This window comes from Abrus precatorius, unplaced genomic scaffold (assembly GCF_003935025.1).
Source record: "Abrus precatorius isolate BTA unplaced genomic scaffold, Abrus_2018 Scaffold8, whole genome shotgun sequence".
Taxonomy (NCBI): domain Eukaryota; kingdom Viridiplantae; phylum Streptophyta; class Magnoliopsida; order Fabales; family Fabaceae; genus Abrus; species Abrus precatorius.
Genome location: NW_020874428.1, coordinates 35722859 through 35736421, shown reverse-complemented (window position 1 = coordinate 35736421; position 13563 = coordinate 35722859). Strand labels below are relative to the sequence as shown.

General features: G+C 35.5%; 3 protein-coding genes across 3 annotated transcripts; all 3 read left to right on the top strand.

Annotated features, from left to right (window-relative positions):
* The first annotated feature begins 486 nt into the window (after positions 1–486).
* Positions 487–2404, top strand: LOC113874784 (glucan endo-1,3-beta-glucosidase 8-like). The gene is made up of 2 exons (XM_027512998.1): positions 487–836; positions 1291–2404. Exons 1-2 carry the CDS (start codon positions 487–489, stop codon positions 2402–2404), a joined length of 1464 nt encoding a protein of 487 aa, XP_027368799.1.
* A 707-nt stretch (positions 2405–3111) lies between these two features.
* LOC113847901 lies at positions 3112–5902 on the top strand. The gene is made up of 4 exons (XM_027477230.1): positions 3112–4191; positions 4319–4537; positions 4879–4970; positions 5203–5902. Exons 1-4 carry the CDS (start codon positions 3112–3114, stop codon positions 5900–5902), a joined length of 2091 nt encoding a protein of 696 aa, XP_027333031.1.
* Positions 5903–8475: 2573 nt separating this feature from the next.
* LOC113846713 (CUE domain-containing protein 5-like) lies at positions 8476–13181 on the top strand. The gene is made up of 3 exons (XM_027475275.1): positions 8476–9151; positions 12096–12345; positions 12455–13181. The coding sequence occupies exons 1-3, from the start codon at positions 8843–8845 to the stop codon at positions 12829–12831; spliced, it is 936 nt and encodes a 311-aa protein (XP_027331076.1). The 5' UTR covers positions 8476–8842; the 3' UTR covers positions 12832–13181.
* Positions 13182–13563: the final 382 nt, after the last annotated feature.

The window sequence follows — 13563 nt, the reverse complement described above, 5'->3', positions numbered from 1 at the left end:
AAAATATCATTCCTTTAAAGAGCATTTAATTATCTAATGGCTTAAATGGGCTGTGATGTGTAGGATTTCGTATGCATGCTGGTAGGAGAGACACTTGATTGGCCTTACAGAAACTCCTTTTAGTCTTTTACAATTCTTATGATGATAATACAAGAGCTTAACACTAATGCAACACATGCTGGCATCGCCTGGCATTATAACTGAATTAAGCAACGAATCTTTGTTCCATTTCCTGCTTTTTATGTTATTGTAAAAAATTATAATTCTCAGTCCTAAGTCTTTGTTTTACCTTCTCTGTGAAGGCACTGAAACACACGCCCTATGAAAGAAACCTTTCTTTGTCCATAAATTCTGGCACCAAGAATCAAACCTTCCCCTTTCTTTTTCTCCCATTTCTTTGGGTTCTGTTCTGTCATTATTATACTTGAATCTTTGCTAGTTTCGAGGCCAATACCAGAATATAGGAAACAAAAGGAAGCCCACAAAATGGCACAAGAAAAGGTATTCAGTGTTAGGTACCTAGTGGCATTCTTCCTTGTCTTCATAACCATGGCCTCACGTGGCTCTGCGGTTGGAGTGAACTGGGGAACCATGGCAACACACCAGCTTCCAACAGAGAAGGTGACCAAGATGCTTCAAGAAAATGGTTTTGATAAACTCAAGTTATTTGATGCTGAAGAGTGGATTATGGCAGCTCTCATGGGGACTGATATAGAAGTGATGCTGGCAATACCCAATAGCATGTTGGAAGAGATTAGTAAGAATCCTAAGGTTGCAGATGCTTGGGTTTATGAAAATGTCACCAGTTACATGTACCCTGGTGGACTAAATATCAAGTTAAGTAGTCCTTTGAGGATATTCAACATTCATGATCACGTTATTTTATTTTCTCCTTGCAATCCTTAAAAAGTTTCTACTATTTTACTCACTCTTGCTTGTTTCTCCTTTCTTTCATTTTATCTTGAATAAAAAGTTTCTTTTATTCAAGATGCTGCTAGCTTGTCTTTCATTTTTCATAGTCAAAATCTTGATATAGTATCACAAGATTTTTCATGGAAGTCAACATTACCATATTGTAACAACTGATTTTTGTGTCAAAATTTTATAGGCTCCAATGCATATTCATTTTCTTAATCTATTTAGCTTATTGAACTAATAAAATAAGACTAGTGTTTGATTCTTTCTTGTCCTTTATGTTCTTGTATGTCATGTATAAGTTTCAGCTGTCGTTATGTTTAAAGCCACCTATTTTGACTCTATTCTGCACTATGTTGTGATGCCAATTTTCAGGTATGTTGCCGTGGGTAATGAGCCTTTCCTTAAGGAATATAATGGCATGTATATACAGTCAACTCTGCCAGCACTTAAGAATATACAAACAGCGCTCAATAATTGGGGCCTGGCTTCAAAGATCAAAGCCACGGTTCCCTTCAATGCTGATGTTTACTATTCTCCAGACTCAAATCAAGTGCCATCAGCTGGTGACTTCAGGCCTGAAGTACGAGACCAGACAATTGAAATAATCCAATATTTATATTCAAACAATGCACCTTTCACGGTCAACATATACCCCTTCCTTAGTCTTTATGGAAATGATCATTTCCCCTTCGATTTTGCATTTTTTGATGGAACCAACAAGCCTCTCGTAGATGGTAATTCAGTTTACACTAATGTATTTGATGCAAATCTAGATACCCTTCTTTGGGCTTTAGATAAGGCAGGATTTCCAGACATGCCAGTTATAGTTGGAGAAGTGGGGTGGCCAACTGATGGTGATAAGAATGCTAATGTCCAGAATGCAAAAAGGTTCAACATGGGTTTGGTTAAACATGCTTTGAGTGGAAATGGTACCCCTAAAAGGAAAGGCATAATTGATATTTATCTATTCAGTCTTATTGATGAGAATGCTAAAAGTATTGATCCTGGCAACTTTGAGAGGCATTGGGGAATTTTTGAGTTTGATGGGAAGCCAAAGTATGAACTAGACTTAACAGGACAAGAAGAGGATAAGGGTCTGGTTCCTGTGGAGGGTGTGAAGTACATGGAAAAGCAGTGGTGTATCTTGGATCCAGAGACAAGGGACTTGCACTACTTGCCTGATAGTATTGACTATGCTTGTAGCAAATCTGATTGTACGGCTTTGGGCTATGGCTCTTCTTGTAATAGTCTAACTCTCCAAGGGAATGCTTCTTATGCCTTTAATATGTATTATCAAATAAATAACCAGAGGGACGAGGACTGCGATTTCTCTGGTTTGGCTATTGTAACGGATGAGGATCCATCAGAAAAGGGTTGTCAATTTCCTGTGATCATCTCTCGTGGCTCTTCTTTAATGTTGTTGCGCCTAGCAGACATCATAAAGAAAGCTTTGGGTCTATATATTTTTCTTGTATTTTTACTATAGCTCACCGATTAAATAAGCCTCGGACCTCAAAAAAGATGTGTCCTGCCACATTTTTACATGTATATTCTTCAAGAATTTTGGATTCCTCTTGCTTTCCATTTTTTTAGTGTGTAAAAATACTTTTTAAATAGCTCGTGAAACATCAATGTGTGATCATGCTTGCATGAGTACATTTCGTGTAATGTTCACAACTAGGCCAATCATGTAGTAAAATGAACTAACCTTAGTCATCATATAGGTTTGACACCTCAAGCCCAACCCAGCCCAACTATAAGTGTAAGTGAAAAGATAAAAACTCGTACCAACAAAATAAAGCCCAGTAACATTTACCCAAGTGGAAAAAACATTTCATGTCCAGAATGTCTTTATCATTGTAATTTTTTTTATTAGCTTCCCATATTCTTAGTTTGAGCAGCCAAATTCCATCATTTTATTTTTCTCAATTTAAACAATACTGATATTCACTCTGTTACATTTTTTCTCCGAATTTCTTATCTTGATTCGAAAGAAACATTAAAAAACAAGCAACGGTAACGTATATGTGGGGGCCGCAAATTCAAAAATAAACGGACAGGAGAGTGGAGACGAGCAACGGGACAAATATTTGAATTCAAAGTGTATGTAACCGCTCTCTCTCTTTCTCTGTCTTTTATTCACTCTTTCACGCTCTGAGCTGAGCAGAGCAGAGCAGAGCAGCAATAGCAACAATGGCTTCCCTAACCCCAGGAATCCTGCTGAAGATGTTGCAAGCCATGAACAGCAACACCCGCGTCACCGGCGATCACCGGTCCCCTCTCCTCCAGGTAATAGGAATCGTACCGGCCCTAGCTGGTTCGGACCTCTGGTCGAACCAAGGGTTCTACCTAAACCTCTCGGACTCGCTCAACTGCACCTACGTTCTACTATCTCACCCTGACACCGATATGATTCTCTCAAACAGGCTTCAGATAGGTCAATTTGTCTACGTCGATCGCTTCCACTTCGATTCCCCTCTTCCTTCTGTCTCCTCCATTCGCCCCCTCGCCGGTCGCCACCCTTTCCTCGGAACCCCCGAGCCTCTCGTAGCTCGCATCTCCCCCTCCACGCGCCACTTCCTCATTCAACCCCTCTCTGACTCTGACACCAACGATCCCCTCTCTCTCTATCTCTCTAATAACAACCAACCTATTCCGATTGGTAGATTAGCTCATGACGATAAGGAGAAGGAGAAGGAGAAGGTTACCCCGAGGCAGCCTCTGGCGTCACGTGACAATCTTCCGCCACAGAGGTTCTCTTCTCCGGCCACTGCCAAGAGGTCGCAGTCTGCTGCCAGGAATAAGAGTGTCGCGACGGCGCCCGAGAGGGATCCTTCGCCGGCGGGAAAGGGGAAGCGCTCCGCGTCGCCGGTGCCGTCTAAGTGTGTGGTTCCCAGCCTCGTTTCGGCTCGCGAGGAGAATAGGAAGGCGGCGAGAGAGCCCGCGATTATTGTGCCGTCGAGGTACCGGCAGCCTTCACCCACCGGGAGGAAGCAGCCGTCTCCGAATCCGAGAAGGGCTTCGCTTTCTCCTGGGAGGAGGCTGTCCGGGGGGCTCAAGGTTTCGCCGGTGGTGCTGGATTCTGCCGGCAAGAAGAAGATGGCCACCATGGTTGCCGGAATTTCCAAGGTCTCTGATGCGCTGGTTGGATCTGCTAAGAGTGCGAGGAAGAATTGGGATGAGCAACCGCCGCTAACGCCTGGTGAAGCTGAACCCAAAGAAAAGGGGGCTTCTAAGAATAAGGTTGATCCACAAGCAATTTTGCGTACTCAGGTAATGTAAACACGTGCCAAAGTACTGAAATTTTGTACACGTGTTGACTTAGATATAGCTAATTACGATTGGGAGTGTGTAATAATTCGAATTGTTAATGTGGGTTTTGTGTGTTTGTAATTTGCAGGCTGCAATGTCTAGGCGATTGAGTGATGTGAATGGTCAAAAACCTGGTGGCAGTGATTCTTCAATCAGTGAGAAGACTAAAGCCGGTTCTTCTCAAAGTTGTGTTGACCAAGACAAGTCCAATTTCACTGCTATGGGTGTCACCGTTCATGAGAAGAAATGGACCGATGGAAGTGTTCCATTGGATGCAGTATCTGCGAACCTTTCAAGGCTTGGAAAGGTATGAACTTTGCAAATTTACTACCACTTTGTTTGTAGCGATTTTGCTTAAGATACAATATTAATGGAATTAGATAACATACATACATAAAAACAGATTTTGCACCCTCTAAGGTATATGTTGCAATGTGGCGAAAGGACAGGTTATGGGTATCGACCTAAGAGAGATCTGAATCCAACAAAAACAAGCTAATAGAAAGGATAGGTACCAAACTGATCAAGGACTAGGACCTAAGAAATAATCAATCATTATGCAAAAGAAAACTGCAATGCATCTACGTTTAATTTGGCCTTTTCAATCGCTTTGTTAAGTTTAAGTCCCTTCTTATCTACTAAATTCAGGAAGCAATGCAAAGGAAGGTTCTTGCTTCTGCTGCTGCTGCTGAAGCATTGGAGGAAGCCAATGCTACTGAATGTATGATAAGAAATTTAAGGTAATAATTACATTTCGACTTAATTTTATTTTGGAACAGATTTTTTTATGTCCCACGCTTACGAAATCTATTTGAAGTTTCAATTTTTAAACCTTCAGTAGTGGAGAGTCTATATTCTATTAAGGGGTGTTAATTCATGTGATCTTTTTCTTAACATATTCGACTTAGTACTTACTACTTAATGGCTAATATGAACGATACATTTTTTTTATGTTCCTTCTGCCCACCTCAGCATGTTTTCAGACCTCTGCTCGGTGTGCCAGGCCAGAAACCCTTTGCCAACCATAGACCGATTTTTCACTATCTACGATGATGTTCTGAAATCAACTGCAATGGCTGAAGCCGTTGCCAATAGACATGATTCTGAGACACCTGATGACAGCATTTCAACTGAGCAGTCAAAATCACTCTCTCTTTGGGTGGAAGCTGCATTGGCCACTGATCTTCAGATAGTATCCCTTCTTACTGGAACAAGTGCTGATCCTCCATCAACACTGCAGAAAAGCTTATCAAAAAGACACTCTCTCAGTGCAGCAAAGAATCATATGAAGGTTCCTTCATCACCACAATCTAGCCCCCCTTGTGCTGGTGTGTGGGCAAGAGGTAAAGGAATGAAAGAGACAGTAGAGCTTGGAGCAAATTTGCTGTCTGAAATGCAAATATGGTTTCTACGTTTTGTTGAGGAATCCCTTGATGCAGGTTTTAAGGTTTTTGGAGAGTGCACTGCTGATGGGAAAAAAGCTTTGCCTCTGGATGGTGGCTCCATTGCTGTTGTTTTATCACACTTGAAACGTGTAAATGCATGGTTGGATCGCGTGGTATCCAAAGGGGATGACTCACTGACGGAAAAAATTGAGAAATTGAAGAGAAAGATCTACGGTTTTGTTATTCAGCACGTAGGAACAACTTTTGATAATTCTGCTTCATCGTGAATTTTTTCTGGGTTTTTCCCCCCCATTTTAATAATTTATTGTGTGGATGTTGTTGAAATTTATGAAAGAAGTGCTTCTTCTGTCATCAGATGAAATGCTTTGCTATTAAGGAAAATGATTATTTCATTGCAAATTCAAGTATGGGTGAGATCACATATTGGGAGGATTTTTAGAAAAAAAAAGTTTGATCAGGTTTGAATAGCCAGCCATGTCTGTTTGTCTTGCTACTCCTCCCCACATTAAAAGACGGGATTTCAGCATTTTTGGAAACTCATATTTCAGTTAATTTAACTAATATTCTAGGGTTACGGTTCTAATTTTGGATGGCCACACGATAGGGAAGAAATACCATCACACTGCTTCACACATCGTTTAGCGTTTGAAAAAAATATATAAAAATTACGTGCGTTTCGTTTTTCTTATTTTACTTCTAATTTATTATTATTTTTTATATTTTGTAATTTTAAATAAATTTTAGTTAAAAGTTGTGTTTAAAAAAATGTACTAATAAAGAGGTGTGTTTCTTTTATTTCTTTGTAAATAAAAATACTCTACACACAAAGTGAATTATTTAACAAAAGGGAATAAATCATAAATACGTGGTTCAAATGATAAATAATAATTTTTTAACTTAATTTATAATTTTAAGTCAAAGTAAATATAACAATGTTAAATACTTTAAAAAATGTTTTACTATTATAATTATCATACTTAACTAAAGCAAACAAGACATGTGATTAAAAAAAAAAATACAATTGAGTATATTTTTATCAATAATAAATTACATAGTGCATTAAATTACACTAAATTAAAGATATACAATTTTTAAATTATAAATTAATTCATAAAAACAATTAAAAGTAAATGCACAATGACAAAGATAATTAATATTATCGATAAAGGCAAATCTTAAAAAGAATATTGTTTAATAATGTTAGTTTATATTTAATATATAGAAATCGATTGAATAAATATATAAATCAGTGAAATAAATTATCAAATGTGTTAACTTCATTTTTAAGAAACTAAATTTAAAAGTAAAAAATCATATTGAAGATAGAGAAGTATAGTAAATAATTTTTAATAAAAATTAATTACTATTAATAACATTCTCATATATTATATTATTTAATTTTTAAAATTATATATATATATATATATATATATATTATTTTCTCGCTTCTTTTATATCTCTCAATGTCAATTCATGGTAATTAAAATTTTCTTAGAAATGATAATTTTAATGTTGTCAATGCATTTAATTTTATGTTACTCTTTATTTTTTTTATTAAAACTTATTATATGTATATTTCAATTATATTTCTTTTAATATACGTTAGAAAAAATATTTATTTTATCTTGCAACATTAAATTATGATAATTAATAACATTTATTTAATAAATATTTATTCAGAAAACGAATTTCCGACATTATTTTTATTTTTCTATCGAAATATTAAATTGCATAAAGACAAAGACAGAGGGTAAAATGGATAGATAGTGATAAAAGCACCGTTTTTCCGTGTAAAAGTATTACTACCACTCTTTGCCAAATATTTATTATCAGTGACGTTAATGTAATGAAATGACAATTATGATTAAATGCTCAAACCATGCATGCCGCCCAAATGCACCATGTTTTTGCTAATGAAAAAAAAAGAGGCTTTAAATTTTGAAGGAAACAAGTTACATTGTTCACTACTCTATTACTTGTATTATTTTCAATTTTAATATTTTCTCTAGCCACATCGGGTTTGATAAATATTTTCAATTTTATAGAATAAAATTTGAAAATATACAAAAATACCGTCACATTGAAATATTAAAAATAATGAAAATAATTTAAAATAAATAAATAACCGTACTCTTGTTTTTATTAATAATTCATTTTCAAATAATTTTAACCCGGGCAATTCACTTCAAACAAGTTGAATAATGCAACACGGAAGCATGATCTTACATAAGTTTGAATTTTATCATCATAAATACATTGCATATTTTTAAATATATTTATAGTATACTTTTATTGGCACTTTTGTATGCCAATTTGTATCAATATTTTAAGCACAAGTTTATAATTTTACCTAAATCAACTTATTCAAATTAAAAGAAAAATATATATTCTTTATTTAAACAATATATATCACTTGTTGGATGTAATTGTTCAGAGTAAGATAAAACTGATGACAAAAACTCAAATTTGTGTCACACGTTGAATTAAAATAATTTTTATTAATTAATTTATGTGTTTGGGGACAAAAAAAGTTATCTTAAGTTGATTTGTTTAAACACTTTTTAAACATTGTTGAACATTAAAAATAATTTTTGGATATCTGACTTTAATTTTGTTTCTAATTGTCATTATTTATTGACCGATGAATGATTAACTTTATTAATAAACTCATAATTCTCTCTAAAGTGCCAAATTTAATGATCCATCGTAAATGTTTGTGAGTCAAACATGAATATTTTGAATAAAAAATAATCTTAATATTAAAAATAAATATGTATATAAAAAAAAATCACTTACGACGAGAGTTGATATTGATGAGGGAAACAAGTTAGAAAGATGGATGACACGTGTGTGAATATTGGGTTCCGAAATGAGTTTCTAGGTTTCACACGGAAGGGGAGAAGTGGCAGCACATCCACAGGGACCTTACCGCACCCGAAAGAACACGCGCACAGAACAGAGGTTCTATAAAATCCCAAAGGTGTATGCTATGCAAACAGTCACAGACCCAACATCGTAATCATATTCATTCGTTGTTTCTGAGTTGATCCCCGCCTCTCACCTCAACTCACTATCGTTATCCTCTGACCAAAACGCACCGTTTTCTCCACATTCATTCTCAGATCACAAAACCCTAAATTCCCCATTCCTCCATTCCCGATCTTACTCCTCACTGCGCCAATCCCAACAACCCTTTTAGATTGCAAATGGTGGGCGGAGGGAACAGGAGGGAGGACGTCCCCGTCATAAACAGCACCAACGTTTTTGCTGCGCTCGGCAGCTTGAAGAAGAAGAAGAAGAAGCCCGAAAAGGACCAGGGCTCCTCCGAGCCCAAAGCCCAAGAGCCCCACCAAAAGGAGCTCTTCTGGGCCCCCGCACCTCTTACCGCTAAGTCCTGGGCCGATGTCGACGACGAAGACGATGACGACTATTACGCCACCACCGCTCCTCCTGAATCAGGTTGGGCTGCACCGCCTACTTCACACACCCTCACTCAAAACGATGCCGTTCCCGAGGTGATTTTTTTTTACCTTATCTTCCCTTGGATACTCGATACGCAATGCTTCTGATTGTCTGTTTTTTGATGATTGTTGTTAGTTCAAATTTTTCTGTGAATCCTTTAGGTCGTGTTGTATGGAGAGTTTTAGGATTATTGGAGAGTTGTTTAACATGCCGCTTTTGCTCTCATATGATCTAGTAAATTAGAATTACTTCATCCAAACACAACATTAGCCTCTGCCGTGTATAATTGTTTGTTTGACAAGACTGTGGAGTGGTTGAGCTGCAATTTCAAAATTTATACATGTAGCTAATGCTTGTTTATAAATGTTGAATGTGAAAATCAATCGGACCTTGGATGTTTCATTTACTATTTCTGATATAAAGGTCAAAGAATTTTGGCTGTGTCTGTGTCTGTCTTAATTTGTTATTTATTTATTTTGACCTTGTGTTTTTTAATTTATATGTGGTGTTTAAAATTGGGTGTTTTTATTATATCTTTGTAGAAAAAGATTGAGTATTAAGTACACTAGAATAGAGCCTAACAGATGTCTCGGCCAGTACAAGAATTTTGCTTTCATGTTAAATCCTCTCAAGTAACATGTGTGCATTAGTAATAACGTGTGCAAACGCAGAGGTTTTCTAATGAGTAATTAAACACACCTTTATTGATTTGCATGGTTGTTGTTTTCAAATTAAAAGATACAAAGTTTAATTTCTTTTTGTCTTGTTTTTTGTGGACAATGATTGTCCAAATCTTGTTCTATTTTCTAGCTTTGTGGCAATATTTATCTATCATTGTTAGTCGAGTTGTTGAATGTGTGATTTATCTTGTTTTTGTGGATAATTATTGTCCAAATCTTGTTCCATTGTCTCACTTCGCAACAATATTTATCAATCCTTGTTTGTCGAGTGCTCGAATGTATGATTTATGTTAACGGTTTCATGATTCGGCCTGTTTTTGCTGGTTTTCTGTTTTGATTATATCGTTACAATGATTCTTTTGACTCTAACACGGGTTTGATCTTGTGTAGTTAAACTGTTCTTGTATGGTTACCTATGAAGCCTGGATACGTGAAAATACTGAAAGTATCCGTGTCGGACACGTATCCGATACTGATACGTATCCCAAAAGTATCCGTAATTTAATTTATTATTAAAAATTAATTTCAGATGAGATACAGCTTGGATACGGCTTTAAATCATCTGATACGGCTCGGCTAACAGCTCCAATATGGTTATTATTGAAATGGAGCGTTTCAATCTTTCTTCTCCTATTTCTTCATTTCTTTCATTCTTTCTTCTCCCATTCCCGATTTCTCTCATTCTTCGTGAGATAGGAGTGCCCCAGAACCTCACCCAAAATCAAAACCTAGCTAGGGCTTCTTCAAATTGCGATTCTCTTCTCCCATTTCCCCATTTCTCTCATTCTTTGCGAGATAGGAATGCCCCAGAACCTCACCCAAAATCAAAACCCAGCTAGGACTTCTTTGAGCTGCGATTCTCTTGGGGAAACGAGAACTACTGCAGAAGCAAGGTGATTTGGAGTTTTTTGAGAGGTCAATTCTGGTCCAGCAAATTCCTAAGGCATCGATTCTTGATTCTCCAATTCGTGATATCAGCAACAGTTTTGTTACTCTTTTCCATATTTTACAGCAACAGTCTTAAACGTTACTCTATTGCAGTTGCGGTAAAGTCTCACAAACTTTCTCTTTTCTAATCTCCTTTTTTCTATTCATTTTACAGCAACAAAGTAAAAATGTTATTCTTGTATTTTTCAACAGCTGTGTTTGTTAAAAAATGAGTTTTGATGCTGAAACGTGCTTTGCAAAATATGGTCATTAGTGACCAATGGAATAGTTGTAGAGAAGATGATGTTGGTAAAGCTGTCCATATGAAAGAACTTGTTTTAAATGATATTGGTGGGATAAATTAGACTATATTCTTTCTTTCACAGATCCTATATATAGCATGCTTAGAAAATGTAACACATTAATATAAATTAATTATCAATATCTCTTTATAAATATTATTTTTTTAAATTTATGTTAAAGTATCTAAGCCTTCTCGAATCTTAAAATTTAAATTTTTTCTGTATCTCCGTATCCGTATCGTATTGTATCCGTGTCGTATCAAGTATCCAGGCTTCATAGATGGTTACTATTAATAAGCAAGTAACTAACATGGAAGATGTAACGGAATCAGTAGTTTTAAAGTAAAGTGATATTGTTTTACTGTCTTGTTCAGGAATAAACTGTGTGTGTTTAAAGAGATGATAACATCATTTTAGCAAATGTCTAAAGCAATAGTTAAGCAAGTATCTCGCCAGTTATTTTATTTTATGGGAAGAAAATAATATTCAAATTCCTGGCAAAAAAAAGAAGCAATGGTATAAAGATGATTTGGCATTGGTTTATTGCAATTAATGCCTTGTTTTTGTAGGTTTGCTGTTTTGATTATAATGTTACAAGGATTAATAAGCAAGTAACTAACATGGAAGATGTAATGGAGCTGTAGTTTAAAAGTAATTAAAGTGATATTGTTTTAATGTCTTGTTTCAACTGCATGTGTTTAAAGAGATTATAACATCATTTTAGAAAATGTCTACAGCAGCAGTTAAGCAAGTATCTCGCCATTTATTTTATTTTATGGGAAGAAAATAATATTCAAATTCCTGAAAAAAAAAAAGCAATGGTAGAAAGATTATTATATGCCATCAATGATCAAACTTAAATGTGACGCTTAAACCAGGTTGGTTGCCAGTGCATTCACTATGAAAAGTAGAAATTACTGAAAATAAAGAATAATCTTAATAAAATTATCTGACATGTAAAGTCTGGGTCGCTAAGAGGCGTTGTCTTTTGTTTAATATTAATTATTACTTTTCTCTTTTGTTTGTATATTTACTATTTCTCTTTGATGTTTTATGTTACGAATCCATTTGTGAATATTTGAAATCAGGAAAGTGAGAGTGAGTTAGAAGGTCTTGATGATGCCGAAGACGATGCTGAAGATGAACATGAAAATGAACTAGAAGTACCAGTAGAAGCTGAGCCTGTTCTTGAAAAGCCCCTGGAGCCATCACCAATTACCAAAGAAACTGAAAGGCAGCTTTCAAAAAAGGAACTAAAGAAAAAGGGACTAGAAGAACTTGAAGCTGTTTTAGCTGAGCTAGGATATACCCCAAGAGAAACCAGTGATGATTCCCATGGTAATATAATACTTTCAGCCGTACGCACAAACTTCTTAAAATACATTAATGCTTTACAAGAACTTTATTGCTTGGAAAATTTTAACTGGCCTTTGATTTGAAAATTTAGGTGCGGAAAAAAAAGATGATCATGATGGTGAGGTGGAAAAGAAGGATAGCATTGCTGGGGAAAGCAAAAATGCTAAGAAAAAGAAGAAGAAGGATAAATCTTCGAAGGAGCAGAAAGAATTACAAGATCAACCTGATGGTGTGGATGTTGTCAATACAATTTCTGAAACTCCTGCAACAGAGAAGGCTGAAGATGCTTCCGCAGTTGATGTTAAAGAACGGCTGAAGAAAGTTGCTTCAATGAAAAAGAAAAAATCAAGCAAAGAGATGGATGCTGCTGCCCGCGCTGCAGCTACTGAGGCTGCTGCAAGGAATGCGAGACTTGCGGCAGCCAAGAAAAAAGAGAAGGCCCATTACAATCAGCAGCCAGTGCGGTAAACATGTGGTCATAGTATTTGTATCTTTTATGTTTAATTCTTCTTTTTTTCCTTTTCCTTTGCTATCTATCATATATGAACCCATCTATCGTATATGAGAATAGGCTCTTTGTTCATTTGCAAATGCAAAATAAACATTGGAGCGGCTTTAGATAATTTGGACTTTGAGTAAGTTTTGTTTAATTTTACTTGATCAGAAATACAAGTACTTATGTGTTTACGTATGTTTGCGCCTGAAGATGAGAATATCTATTGTTCAAATGTACACAGTATCACTTGCACAGTTATTTGATCTAAATATTCATTAATTTTTTTTTTATAAAATTTTATTAAGAATTATATTGTTTAAGTTTAAATATTGGATTATATCTTAACCTGAAGGACTCCAATTACGCAACAGCTTAGGTTGAAATTGTTATTAATAAAATAAATTCATGTTAAAACGACCATTTTTATTTTAATCCACTGCTCACTCGCTCTTTTGACACCGTAGATATGCTATTTCAGGTAAGACACGTATAAATATACATTTTTCAAATAAAAACATTAAAATGCACCTTAAAGTCGGATATAATTAAAGACTTGTGTAATTAAACTTCTGTACTGGTAAATAGGTAATGAAAATTCATCAAATGTGACCTAATTTATATAAATAATAGTAATAGTTTGGAGGAGGGAAGTGGAATTATAATAGATAAATATGCAATTTACTTGATCGTTTTACTTGTGATTG